This window comes from Siniperca chuatsi, linkage group LG20 (assembly GCF_020085105.1).
Source record: "Siniperca chuatsi isolate FFG_IHB_CAS linkage group LG20, ASM2008510v1, whole genome shotgun sequence".
Classification (NCBI taxonomy): domain Eukaryota; kingdom Metazoa; phylum Chordata; class Actinopteri; order Centrarchiformes; family Sinipercidae; genus Siniperca; species Siniperca chuatsi.
This window is the reverse complement of record NC_058061.1, coordinates 14,315,546-14,329,347: the sequence shown is the minus strand read 5'-3', so window position 1 is coordinate 14,329,347 and position 13,802 is coordinate 14,315,546. Positions and strand designations below refer to the sequence as shown.

General features: G+C 39.2%; 1 protein-coding gene and 1 long non-coding RNA gene across 5 annotated transcripts in view; one reads left to right on the top strand and one right to left on the bottom strand.

The window, feature by feature from the left end:
• LOC122867693 (ankyrin repeat and fibronectin type-III domain-containing protein 1) overlaps positions 1 to 13,802 on the bottom strand; it is a 137,448-nt gene that overhangs the window by 99,347 nt on the left and 24,299 nt on the right. For 3 of the 4 annotated variants that reach the window (XM_044178812.1, XM_044178814.1, XM_044178811.1), the window contains 2 exons: positions 11,439 to 11,620; positions 5,493 to 5,731 (listed from right to left, as the gene is read on the bottom strand). The exons of the other annotated variant lie outside the window; for it this stretch is intronic. In XM_044178812.1, the coding sequence (XP_044034747.1) occupies positions 5,493 to 5,731; positions 11,439 to 11,620 (421 nt within the window). The remainder of the gene's footprint in view (positions 1 to 5,492; positions 5,732 to 11,438; positions 11,621 to 13,802) is intronic. 4 annotated transcript variants of the gene reach the window in all.
• LOC122867694 lies at positions 6,811 to 11,578 on the top strand. Its single transcript, XR_006375973.1, has 3 exons — positions 6,811 to 7,304; positions 9,757 to 9,831; positions 11,445 to 11,578. It is a non-coding gene; the product is annotated as an uncharacterized LOC122867694 (long non-coding RNA).

Sequence of the window (13,802 nt, the reverse complement as noted above, 5' to 3'; positions counted from 1 at the left end):
ATTATATATAATTGACTTGATTTTCAAAATTCATATCCCTTTCAGTCACTCAGCTTAGCTCCTTAACTTCATCTTAGCACTGAAACAGACAATAATACTTTCATGCTTCATGCACCTATTTTGTCTGACTATCTTTTGAGGTATTCTCATTGCATTTCTTTGCATTTAAGCATAAGAAAATCATCCAGTGCAATCCGCTTTGACGTGCATGAGCTTTAAATGCCATCTGAGGATGTATCAGATGGTGACTTAGCCTATGAAAACAAATGAAAAGCCCCATGATTCATTGCAAAAACAACACATTGCGTCCAAAAAGAGGTTTAGTCTGTAGCACAAAACTGGTTGAAACAGATGGGAAATAAACAACTTAACTGCTGTCAAGCAAAGAGCCCATTTCAAACTGTAAAGATGCTTCTCTTTCGCTCTCTAATTCCCAAGACGACTAAGGAAGCTCTTTCTTCACAAGGACACAATTCAAAATCAGTGAAGGTATTTTGTGAGCAGATGGTCAGGCTGGGTGGATACCATCTTTTTTTAAATCTAAAGCAATAGTTTTGCAGAAGCCTTAGTGCTGTTGATGGAAATCTTTGAATAGGTCCCCGCAGTCGCTACCTCAGGTGAATGCTTTCTGTTAAAGAGGGAAATGTGCTGATTTACAAACAGATCAGGTGGTAAGATAGACCTCAGAGCTGACAGTGCTGCATTACGTCTAAGCTGTCCATTAAAACCTCACCAAGGCCATTTCAATATCTGATATCCACATTTACGCAAGATGTTTCCTGGCGATCCTTCGTGTGTGATGTGTGTGTTTATGAACGATTATGTATGAGCACACTCTGTGCCTGTTTTCATGACAGCATTAATGATTCCATAGAGAGACAGAGCTTAAACCACAGGCAACAGTGACATATCTCTTAAACCAGTCCTGACAACCCAGAGCCTTTTGACCAAAGCAACATGCTGAATATCATTCGCTTCACTGGACAAACTGGGTACCACTGAGTTTCCTGCCAGTACAGTATTAAGAGGCCTGCATGTGTGTGAGTATGTATCTATGTACATGATCTGTTTGAATTGGTCTTGTGGTGTTTCCTGTGGGTTTCCAGTGAATCAGGAAATTATGACAAACAACTATTTGCATCCCTGGTTTATGAATAAATTGAACAGGAAATTGACTCCCCTTGTTTTATTTAATAGAGAAACGTTGTGAGTCATCTTGCAAACAGTGTGTGTCAGACTGAAGTGCTGCAAATAAGCACGAACAAAGCATTATGTAGCTACAGCCGTTCAATCAACAGAAATGATATGGTCTGTACTTTGATTACGTGGTTACTCAGCCCCTTAGCTTCTACACTTTGAGTGCATTTGCACACTCAGACACATTTATACATAAAAGTCACACACACACACACTTAGAGAGGTAAACAGATTTTCACTTAGTTACTCACATTTGCAAAGTCATTTAAAATAAATCCAATATGATTAAATTGCATTATGTAAAGAGATTAGATTATGATTGACAAAAACAATAAACTTTGAATGTATTTTGATTGTTCATATGAGACACATTGGTATCATCGTCCCTGAGATTAGTGAGTACAGTAGGTGACAAGTCTCTGGCTACAGTCTAGACTTTTTTTTAATAAATAGATACTTCCTTCAGATATAATTTGTCATCATTTCGAGATGCTTCCAGGAGCATGAAGGTGACTTTAGATCAGTGCCCAGAAGTCAAACCAATACTGTGGAATCAGTTTGAGGAATGAGGTGTGACTCGATGTAAAGCGAGTGACGTTATCAGGCGACAAATTCCGGCTGTTCTGCAGGCGGCATTGTTTACAGTGTCACAACAGGAGACAGTACTGGCTAGACACACCCGATACTTAAATCACATTTGTCCACACACATACTGTACGGGCAGGTAGACACAAAAACGATCACTATCCAATCCTACAGAGATATGACTATGCAGGAGTAGGTTCATTCTCATGTCTCCAGCTAGATACAGCTGTTCCATATTCTACTAATGCTATTAGTGTTTTTAGCTATGTTCTGCAGACAGATGAAGTGAGAGCTGCTGTTGGTGTGCCACTGAGGAAGACACCTAAGCCCACATTGTCATTGCTTTACTGTAACATAGCCGAGCCAAGCAATGGTAAGATTAAGTACACAGTCTCTGTCAGCTTGGTAAAGATTAAAGAAGCTCTTGAAAAAGTCACAGGCTGCTTCTTTTGTGTGTAGTATACAGGTGATTGCTATTTTAACCTAAGATGTAAAAGGAAAACAATTTTATTGTGCTGTATGCTGCAGAACTAGAGAGGCATGACCTTGAACACAGAAAATGTGCGGCACTCTGAGTGCGATGGTTAAGAGGGAAAGTTGCTGGAGACGAGATGATACTGTTACGGTAGATAATTAACTTTCACTGTAATGCACAGTTTGGCAGCCGTACAAACATGGAGTACCATTCTCTCTGCATCCTTTCTCCTTTTACTTTACTACACAAATAATCACATACACACTTTGCACCTCTGTCTCTCACAAACTGGAACACATTTGTACACCCTCCGAATATTACCTGGTCTCAGCAAGTTTTTATTGCATTATTAACTGGCTAATCCACCTCCATTTGTGTCTTCGTAAAATACAGATTTAACACACACTGGCACACAATTCCTCAGTATAACTCAATTTGTGCTGCTGCATCATTGTTCTGAAACTGAGGCATTGTTGCTCTGCTGTGTCACTGTCAGCCTCCAGAGCAACATCGCCTCCATACCTTAACATTGCAGCACTTCATGTGAGCAGCAGGCTAAGCTGCGGCTGTTTTTGTCACTGTAATTTTCATGAAGCAAGTGGTGCTCCGAACAGCATATAAGTGATGAGCAGCAATGAGCCACTCTAAATTTATTCTCCTTGCAACATGCTAACACTGCTGCTTTTGTGTAGAGAAAGGAAAAACAAAAGACTGAGACAGACAGAGAGAAGACAGGAAGCACAATAAAGACATAAAAACCATCCCTACTGTGGAAAAAAACATTCCTGTATCTTTCTCCCACGTTTAAAAAAATGACACTTGTCTCTTATAGGTGGAGATAAATTGAAAGAAATACATGTTGTTAAGGGGAAGAAACCTGCTGCCTTATATAACCTGTTTCTCCGATGATATATGTTTTTAATTTCTGTCTGTGGAGCTGCACAAAAAGGAAACTAAAAGCATCCACCAAAACTATTATATTGTTTAAGACAAGTGAACTGTTGGATATGGTGCTATATTTTGATGTCACAGCAGAGAAATGTAATGCATTAATAAGGCATTTCTAATACTGCCTCTAATGCTGTGTGCTATTACAAGACAACATTGCGTGAAGTCTCACCCCAAAACACACGCGGCAGGTCATCAGATCCAGTGCTGTCCCCATTACACCAACAGATACACTTGACTGTTCGAGTCAAGATGCTGAACTGTGATGAAAGGTTTGTGCAATGAGCTTCTTTACTTTTTTCAGTGATGGATCTCCAGGTCTGACAGTTCTTTGATCGTACTCACAAAGTGCTCCAACTCTAACCAGTGAGGTCTGGTTCATGTGTCCACGAGATGTGGACAACAGGATGATTAATGAAAAGTCCTTTTGAGCTCTGACATGAATTCCCTTTGAAATCCAGACAATTATTTCAACTACTTGTGTCTGAAGATTTGAAATAAAAAAATATCCCATCATCAGTGCAATATCTCCTTTTTAGACAGCATCCATCCGCATCCAGCACTATACTATAGAAAAAAACTTCTCCCACCATATGCTGGTGTCCTTGTCCTGTTGCAACGGTGACACTGGAGAATCAATTACAAAGCTCAGGCTAGTAATGAGGTCTCCAGTTACCTGATCCAGTGACCAAGGGACAATATAGAGGTCTTCAATCTTTAATGCATATTCACCAAGCCTGCTGTCCATGTCTGGCATCACTGCCCCCAAAAGATCCAATGAAACACACACTAAGCCTGTTGAAATTATAACTAAATATAACTAAACAAACTAGAATTACTGCCCAGCTGCTGTATGCCTCCGCCAACCAGTCAAGTTGCAGTTCACATCCATGTCTGTCCAGTCTCATGATATTTGTAGTGGATACGTGGAAGGAATTGAATAAATTGTATAAATTGCATTTTTTGTCTAAATGGAAGTTGTCACTATATTGATGATACATATGTATGAGTCCAGTGAATTTACATTGCTAGACTGATTAATGAAGGATTATCATAGATGTCTTGGCTAAACAGGTACACATGTACTTGATTACCGGCCACGGCAATCGCCGGCACAGAAGCATGTCTAAAATCTAAATGTACAGTCACAAGTAAGACAATTATTCTTGCACAATTAGATAAAATATGGAGAACAAGGTCAGGGTTTTAGGAGCTGGAAACTAGCCAGTAGCTTTGGGTTGCCAACGCTGACAGCTTGATTGACGATATTTTAATTGTTGAAACTTATATAATTGGAAGGATAATACTTTTGTGTAATTATACCCTTTGTTTCAGTAATATTAATTAAATCAATGTGCTGAAGCACAAATTTCATTCTTGGTGGTCTCTCACTGTCTCCCTTCTCTCTCTCACCTGCACACATCGCGCACACACAGAAGTAGCTTAAACAATAATGGATTTTACAAGGGGCTCAGCTTCACTAATTAGGAAAAATACATTTAGAAAATATACATTCAAATTGTAACTGGACCAACATTAACATACTAAATTCAGACACACTCTGCCTCATATTTTTTAGCTGCATGCCTCCTTTTTATCAACCATGCCTTGCTTCCTCGTGTTTGTCTTGTTTCAATATCTTCCATGTATCATGGACTGCCTCAGTTCTATGTTAGACAGGTGTGAGAGAAAAATCAAACTTTGCAAATACACTAAAAGATTTTGTATTCTGTAACTCTGTAACTTGTGTGCTGTGTTGCTGTTAATTCTTGTCAAATAAAATAAATATGGTAATGTCATAGAATCAGAAAATAGGCAATGAGCTGCAAGTAGGGTAAAAAAGGCCAATTGTTAAAAAAAAATAAGAGAGATTGTGAGAGAAAACTGGACAGACATGTGAAGTACAGAGAGACAGAGAGTGACGCTGTCTTCATTTGAGAGCTGCTGTGAATGTCTGCATGATGCCACAATCTCGCAGTGAGAAAAAAAACTTAAGCCATGTTCTACTAAATGGCCATATGTACTGTAGCAACCTCTGAGGGATCATCTTCAATCCAACCAACACTTCTGTCTAAGCCAAAGCCAAGAGTGATATTGTGCCATGGTGTGGTAATGTGTGTGTATGTGTGAGCATATGTCAGAATAAATTCACTCCTTTGGCTATGTGTAAGCGGAGATGAAGAAAAAAAACAGCCACTCATAATTGGGTAGAAACAAAGAAACATGATTTTTTGAGTCAAACTCATACTTCATCTTGGTAAAAAAAAAAACAAGAGATCAAACTTACAAACTTTCTCTTCAGCTTGCCCTTATTGCCACGAGTTGGCTTGCCCTCGACTACAGTCCCAGAGCTGTAGTCCAAGCCCATGTCCAGGTTGTCGTCTGCTGAGACGCTCTTGCGGAGGTAGGCAGCTCGCGCCCGGAAGTGGGAAAAGGGCGACTGGGAGCGAGGGCGGGCCTCGGTACACCCGCCATGCTCAGGCTCATCTTCACCCTCCATGTCATCCTCCAAACGCCACAGCTCCCCTGGAGGAGAGTAGATGGGAGGAACAAAAGGGATAAATGATGAGATTAAGGTGTAGTCAGGAAGGAAACAAGAGAAGGAAAAAGAAAAAGGAAAGAGAAGGGTTGCACACAGAAGAAGATATATGAGAGCAAAACAGATTGGACAGAACATTTGTTTCTACTGCTCAATTATTGCAAACTCACTCCACAAATAGTGGATTGTCATCCACTGATTGCTTTCATAAAATATTTCCTAAATGTAATTAAGCTTCCTTTTAAGGTGAAATATTTTACACCCAAACATTATTCTCAGCCTGCCTCCTTAACAACTTGATTATGATTCCATACGCTCGATGGAAATGATGGCTCATGTAAAATGCAGAGGAAGGAACAAATTTGCATCGACAGTGGTGTTTTTCTTCAGCTCCGACGTGATGGCTGAGCTTTCACAGTCACACAACTGAGATGGATGTGTGCTGTCAGAACGTAGCTCAGCTGCACTAATCACACCCAGCTTCCATTGCTCTGCATTTGATGTTCGCCAGACATCCTGTCAGCATCCAACGCCTGACTAACAGCACTCATAAAACACTCAATGGTCTTTCAGTTACTTATAGCACCTGATACATTCTGGGTAAGCTACAGCAACTCTGTCCATCAAGGCGAGGGACATTGTCAAGTCATTTACAGCAAAAAAGGCCAAGATAAATCTCAAATCAGTTTTTTTTAGACCATAAATATTGAATCATGCCCACATATAATTCAGATACATACAGTCATTATAGGGCTTCAGTGATAGATGAAAAATCAGCATTTTGTGTATTTCCCAGCTGCTCATAAATCAAATATGGCCTGTTTTTATGGCGTCAAATTAAACTCAAAGGAAAGTAAATGCAGAAAACATAAATGAAAAAACTAAATTCTATAAATGAGATACAGATAAATGATGGTATGGTGCAACGGAGCTGCAATGCGATTCTAGTCCAATACATGTCTTTTTGTCAAATTCAGCGAATACCTCCTCTCATTCAGTGTCTGCGCTGAAAAAAACTCTGGTGTTTGTACACAGCCCTGGCTCTGTAAATGGGAAACAAACAAAGTGGCCCGGACTGGGCCACACAACACTACTCCAGCCATTCCAACCATGATTTGTAATGTTAAATTACTTGCCCACGGATTACTTGCTTACTTTCTAGTTTGCCAAGATATGCTGTTAGCTATAGCAGCAGGAGAATTGTGAGTATCGCTCTCTGGAACTGGTCTGCTGGCTCTGGGAAACATCTCGTCTTCTCTGACTGTTAGCTTCGCAGCAGCAACTATAGGGACAGCATACTAACCCACAACGTAGCTAATGCTAGTTACATTACTTGCTGTGTCGTTCGCTCTATATCATGGTATTTGTCATGGTATTGGATTTCTCCAGAATCGCATACCCCACCTTTAATTAACTTAACTGCTCTAACAACAAACAGAAACAGGCTTACTTACATTTTCTCATTAGCATTGCTAACATTGTAAGCTAGCTATAAATTGCTAACGTTAGCTAACAGACAAAGTGCCATTGCCCAGTGTTTCTCCTGAAACAACTTCAACAGTAAGTAAACACTGATTTCATAAATTAAACTTTCTGTTTGTTGCTGACATTATTACAATGGATGTGTGCTATCATCCTTAGAGTTTTGGTCTTACATTCATGATTTAGATATCTCATATATATATAATTTATGAGTTTAAGCTTAATTTTGACACCGTATGTAATCTTTTAAAAACATTACTGATGTGAACAAAGTATTAAGAACATAAAAACATTACAGACTTAGATTTAGTTGTGTTAGTTAGTGTAAGTACTTGTATTAAAAGATCTGTCAATCAATTTGAGACAGATATCAGGCATTTTTTTTACAGTTGGATCATAGACTGTAGTTAGCATAGAGCAATAAATACAAAAAGATGTTGTCTTCTTAGTTTCAGATGAGGTGTGAAGCCAGCAAAACATTTTATATGCTTACCCACCAAGTTTCAGAAGTTACTGCTTATGTTTTGTCTAACAAATTTTAGAATTGTCTTGTAATGACATCCCTTATTAAACAATTTCAACAGCAGCTCTTTTGGCAGTGACTACTTTTGAATGAAATATTACAGAATCAGTTCCACTGTCTGAGCAGCAGCCAAAACGCATCTGGCTTTCAAAGTTGAGCCAATTAACACTGCAACAAAATGACCAGGGAGCAACTCCCAATGCGAGCACTGAGGCATACTTGTCACTAATATGGGATGTTGCTTAAATCTGTGAAGAAAATGCACCTAGGTTATTAAACAACAATTTAAAAAAGTTATCTCCGTACTACTACAGAGATAAAGAGACTACACTGAGAGAGGCAGCATCATGGTCGATGACAGTGGTTGCTAGGCAACAAGGGGCCATGTGAGACTGAAGTCACTCTCAATTTGATATTTGCAACAGAACAGCAGTAGGGCAAAGGGAAAACAGGCACAGAGACAGATACAGACAGACAATCAGACTCAGATAGCTAAAGTCAGGACATAAAATGAAAGAACTAAATAAACAAATCACAGACAATGTCATTAAAGCTAGGGTAGATAATGTATTTCAGAAGAATATTTTTTGTTACATTTGTTGAAATTCGCTTTACATCCCAACAGCAATCAATAAATCAAATGCTCTGGGGGAAAAAATTAAAACAATGTGGTATCTGTGGCTGTCACAGGCCTCTTATAATCATCGTTTCATTCTGCCTACCTACCTACCTACCTACCTACCTACATACCTACCTACCTACGCGCACTCTACTCCTGCACTCATTGCACATGAAAATGTGTTTTGGGGGAGAGGCTTTGGAGGGAGGCCTGAAGGGAGGCGGTGGGATTTTTTCAAAATCTAGCTGTCTCTTGCTTGTTTTTCCGTTACCTACCCTAGCTTTAAGTCCAGGACCATTAGAAGTAGTAACAGTAAAGATCTATTGGATATGAGCAGTGAGGGCTGGGGTTGGCTCAATGCTCTTCTACCAAAGTGGGTTTAATGAGGACATAACATTCTCACAGTTCAAACTTGAGAGATAGTGGGACAGTGAAAGGTAAAGAAAGCTGGCAGGAGGTAGGGAGAGAGAAAAAGAAAGAAAGAAAACCACTTTCTCTGCAAGAGACGCTGTTTTGATGATGAGTAATCAAGGAAAAGACACAGTCCAGTGTGTAACATTTAGAAGGAGCTATTGGCAGAAATGGAATATAATATTTATAGTATAAGTATGTTTAAGAATCGTGTTTTCATTACTTTAGAATGAGCCGTTTTTATCTGCAGAGGGAGTGGGTCCCCTTCCATGGAGGTCGCCATGTTGCACCACCATGTTTCTACAGTAGCCCTGAACGGACAAACCAATCACTGGCTCTAGATAGGGCCTTTCACGTTTTTCGTGAGTTTCGTGGGCACCATAGTTTCTTCTACACGTTTGGAACGGGAGGGTGATGCGAGCGGTATTCAAATGGTTGCAATCAGCAATTTCAATGCTAGATGCCCCTAAATCCTACACACTGGACCTTTAAAGGTCCAATGTGTAATTCCTGGCCACATGTTCCAAACAAATAGGGGACAGCACCTTCCTCCTCCTTGTTACTTCTTCACATTCTCTTGATAATCTTAGTTAACTTTTTTTCTGTTTTAAACTAAAATTCTGGCCATATCTTACACATTGCACTTAAATTAATTGCCACTTGCTCTTGGTGAGTAAGAATGGAAGATGTCTGGAAGATTAACTTTTAGGTCACTTTGATAATATGATCATTTATAGTTTATTTATGGGCAGCATTAATTTTAGGGCTGCGTGGTAGCTCTGTGGTTAGCACAAAAAGAAGGTTCTGAGTGTTGTTTTATTATACTGTGAAAACTCTGTGCTTGTTTGAGTTTATTTCAAAGTTGTTACCTCTCTGTGAATCCAGTGGGACTTTGGTTTACTTCAAGTGGAAGACTTTGCCTTATTTTAATAAGTTCATTTTCTCTGATGTTTGCCGTTTCTTTTCTGTCTTTGTAGAGTAGACACATTTTTTTTTCTCTCAAAAAGCTACACAGAGGACAGAGTGCGGTTTCAGGAAGTGGAGGGCTGAGGGTGAGTGGGCCTCCTGTGCAAGCTTCTCTTGTATTAAACATCACAAATAAGGATGATGATAACACAGCATTTTTCCTCATCCCAATCCTTGACAATTCTTATCTGATGGCGGTGGGAAGCTTTGATCATGTGGAGTTGAGCGATGTGAATCAGCAGTGACAGACCACTGTTGACTGTGAATGTCTGTCAGTGAATGTGAATGAGGAGAAGAGTGTGTAAGCATGTTTAACCTGAGGCACGTACTGCTCTGATGTGATGGCTGTTGGCTTGCTGACGGTTATGGAGTCTGTCCATGTCTTGGATGTGAAGTTCAAGGGTTGGAGAGATTACTTTACAAATGACCTACTTTGGAAAATTGTGAGAGCTGCTAGAAGCAGAAACAACTGATTTTAAATTATCCACTGAGAAATTAATGAATGTATTAAAACATACTGTGTATGTAGGTCAATTTTGAAACAGTTTAAAAGCTAGCTCAAGCATAGATTTCATATCCTTAAGAAATGTTCAGATTTGACAAATTCTTGGCTCTAATATTGTGTTTTTATTAGTAACTTCATTTCTGTTCATTCAGTCAATTTAATTGTATTTATTAAGTGGTTTCTCTCTTAGTACCTTGTGTTTTGGATGCCTGGGAATCTAGAGTTTGTATAGAAAAGGTCCTGTTTGATCTTTATAAATTAAAGCATTATACCAAGGCCTACTGTAAGGTTTCCTTTGACATGAAATCTTCATCACCTATAAATGTTTTCATCCTTAAAAAGACACCTCAACCATCCATCCATAAGATGAAAGCTATCTCTGTCAGCAGGTTACAGCTTCAGGATTCACTATGACAGTTTTCCCTCTCATGTGAAGGAATGGTGTTTGATTTATAAACAACAGAGAGAAAAAACAGAGAGAGGACATATCTTTCTTGCACACGCTCCTGCTGAAACAGCTAGCTGCCGTGTGCTCTCCATCAGGTGAAGCAAATATTAAAGAAGCAAAGCATTTGTAGAAGTTTGAAAGGAAAAGGTAATGTGTTTGACATATCTAAGAAGACTTTAAACTCTAGTGGCCTCTTTCCTCTTGTATCTCCAGCACGACACACTTCTCTGATTATATTAGAATAGTTCAAGAGGCACGCACATTATGAATTATGAGGTCAGAGAAATAGCAGATTGTCTCCCAAGTACGTCACACAGTGCTGGTAAGAGCAAGACATATACTTTATCTGGCCATGACTATTGCAACTATGAAGACATAAAGTGATTGTTGGCGAATGAATGAGAATCTGCTGCTAAAGCTAAAGGGTCTTCCCATTCCCTTCAACATAAGTCAGACAGAAACAGCCATTACAGGATGAAAAGGAGTGTTTTGAGAGACAATGCCATAACTGTGTGCTGAAGTGCATTTGGAAGATTTTGGGAGAATTTACTCAGGCTTTGTCAAAATCAGATTAGTGATTTGTCAGAGATATTATGTGAACAAATTAATAAACAAACAAACAAAGGATCACACAGATTCTACAAACTCGCTTGCTGTTTTTGTAAACACACATTCCCCAAGCAATGAAAACTGAAAAAATAATGTGGTTGTTTAGTTGTAAGATTTCATTTTATCTTTACCTGCAGGTGGCAGAGTGCAGGCCTTTGGGTGGCTGGTGGCAGCGGGCGAGTTCTTCCTGCGAGGAGGACTCCCACCAATGAGATCAGAGTGATGGACCCTGGAGACTGTAGGAGACTGGGGGATGCTGGGGAGAGTACGGGACTTAGCCAGTAGAGGTCTCTGCAGCTTCCTTTCCAGTGACCTGGTTGGACAGCATAAATAGTCAATTACATGGAGCGTTTTGTTTCCAGTGATTAACAGCCGGTCTGAACAATACTGTCTATGGAAACTACCTCCATCAGAATAAACTGACCAATTTACCAAAAAATCTCTTTCTATTTAAGCATTGGTATAAACCTTTTAGAATCTGTTCAATGACTGATCATGTACAGTATGTTTTGTTTGAGGAATGTCCACTGTTTCCATCCATGCTCATAGATGGTTGGTTTAAGACACATTAAGTTGTTTCTGGCAAATTTCAAATGATGGTTTTGCTGTGAATGGCTTCCTTTGTACTTCATCTAACAAAAAGATGCTATTGGTTGCACGATGGCTAATGTTGTACAGTGTTTTTCTTATATAATCCTAAATTTGGAATTTGGCATTTTTGCACAAAGAGAGGACTGTAGAGACTGTACATCACTTACATTGGAAGCACATTAAAAAGGAATCTTTTAATGGTCAGTATGAACAGGAGGAATGATTACAGCAATACCCATATGCCATATGGGTATTGTTTTAACAGACTTGAAAAATTGTGAACCTATCCTTTAAGCTATCATTGTGCAATACAATACCAGCACATGTGCGCAAACACCCACCCATACACACACACTTGGACACACACTGGTACACACACACAGCTTACTGTTAATGAGCAACAAGAGAGCAGCTGTACTGATCAATAGAGAAATTACTTCCACCTCAGTATAATCAAGCTGAAGGCCATTTGGAACACAACCAATAGAAATTGCTTTCTTTGATAGCAGTTGATACCACACACTCTCCAGTGGGACACCAATCAATATCCACAATAGCAAGATCGACTTTATAGCAAATTGGTGACAAGCCACAACACAGTCAAATAATATGCATATATCAATGATGAGATGTGATGTACATGTAAAATAGCTATCTTATTGTATTCATAATTTTTGCTCTGTTTTGAGGTGGCTTTGGTATGTAAAATGTATTTTCAAAGAAGACACAGATGAGTGTTTTTTCACCATTACTGTAAGTACAAATAGAAGCAACACCCCTTGTTTTACCACAGTATCCAGTCACAGCCATTGTTGTTTCTCTTTAAGCATAAGAAAATATATCGTTCAAAGCTTTTAAGTCGATGACATAAAAGACTGTTTCAATTCCTATATCACATTAGATTACAACAGATGTGATTAATATTATATAAAATCATCACCTATAATCTTTGTGTCTCATGTATAATGGAACAGAGATAAAGCCTGGAAAAAACCCCACAACAATACTGAGTCACTGCAGCGAATCCCCCTCCAATGCCAGCTCTGATCAGCTTAATGTGACGTGGCCAGCATTTCAGACACCAGAGTCAGCCTGGCAGAAGTGGGAGATGTCGGACCTCCTGACTCCTGCGTGACAAGTTTGAGTACAGAACACATGATCCCAGGCTAAAAATCAGTCTAGGACATGCGACCTGAGTTACCCCAGGCAGATGTGTCCAGACGTTTTCAGTGAGCTGGGTTTTAGCCTGCAATTTATTCTGAGATTTATTTTAGAAAATAAATGTAGTGGGCTGATATTATGAGATTTATTTGTCGCATTTTGATTTGGACAAAAGCATCAGTAGCAGATTAGGACAAGCAAAGTCATTCAAGTTAATATACTGACAGAACAATGCGTGTGATTATACCAGTATTTGTATAAGGATGCATGTGTGTCTGTATGCTATCTGTGTGAATTTTCCAATCTCTCTATCTTTATGTGCTGTTGTTTTTCTTCTCTCACGGCACATATTCCTGTTTGCCTCATCATGAATTGTCACCCCAATACCCACCTTTATTTTCCAAAACCATACATGCTGTGCTCTAATTTTAAAGGAATAGTTCAACTTTTTTGCCGAGAGTAAGATTAGAAGATCAATATCTCTCTCCATTAAATATGAAGGTGGAGCTAGGAGACAATTAGCTTAGCTTAGCAAAAAGACTGGAAACAGGGGGAAACAGCTAGCCTGGCTCAGTCAAAAGATAACAAAATATGCCTACCAGCACCTCTAAAGCTCACTGATTAACATGTTGTATCTTGTGTGTTTAATCCATACAAAAACCAAAGTGTAAAAACAACAAGTTGTAGTTTTATGGGGAATTATGCGCTAGACAATTTCTTGTAGCGGTGACTTCCTGGAGTCT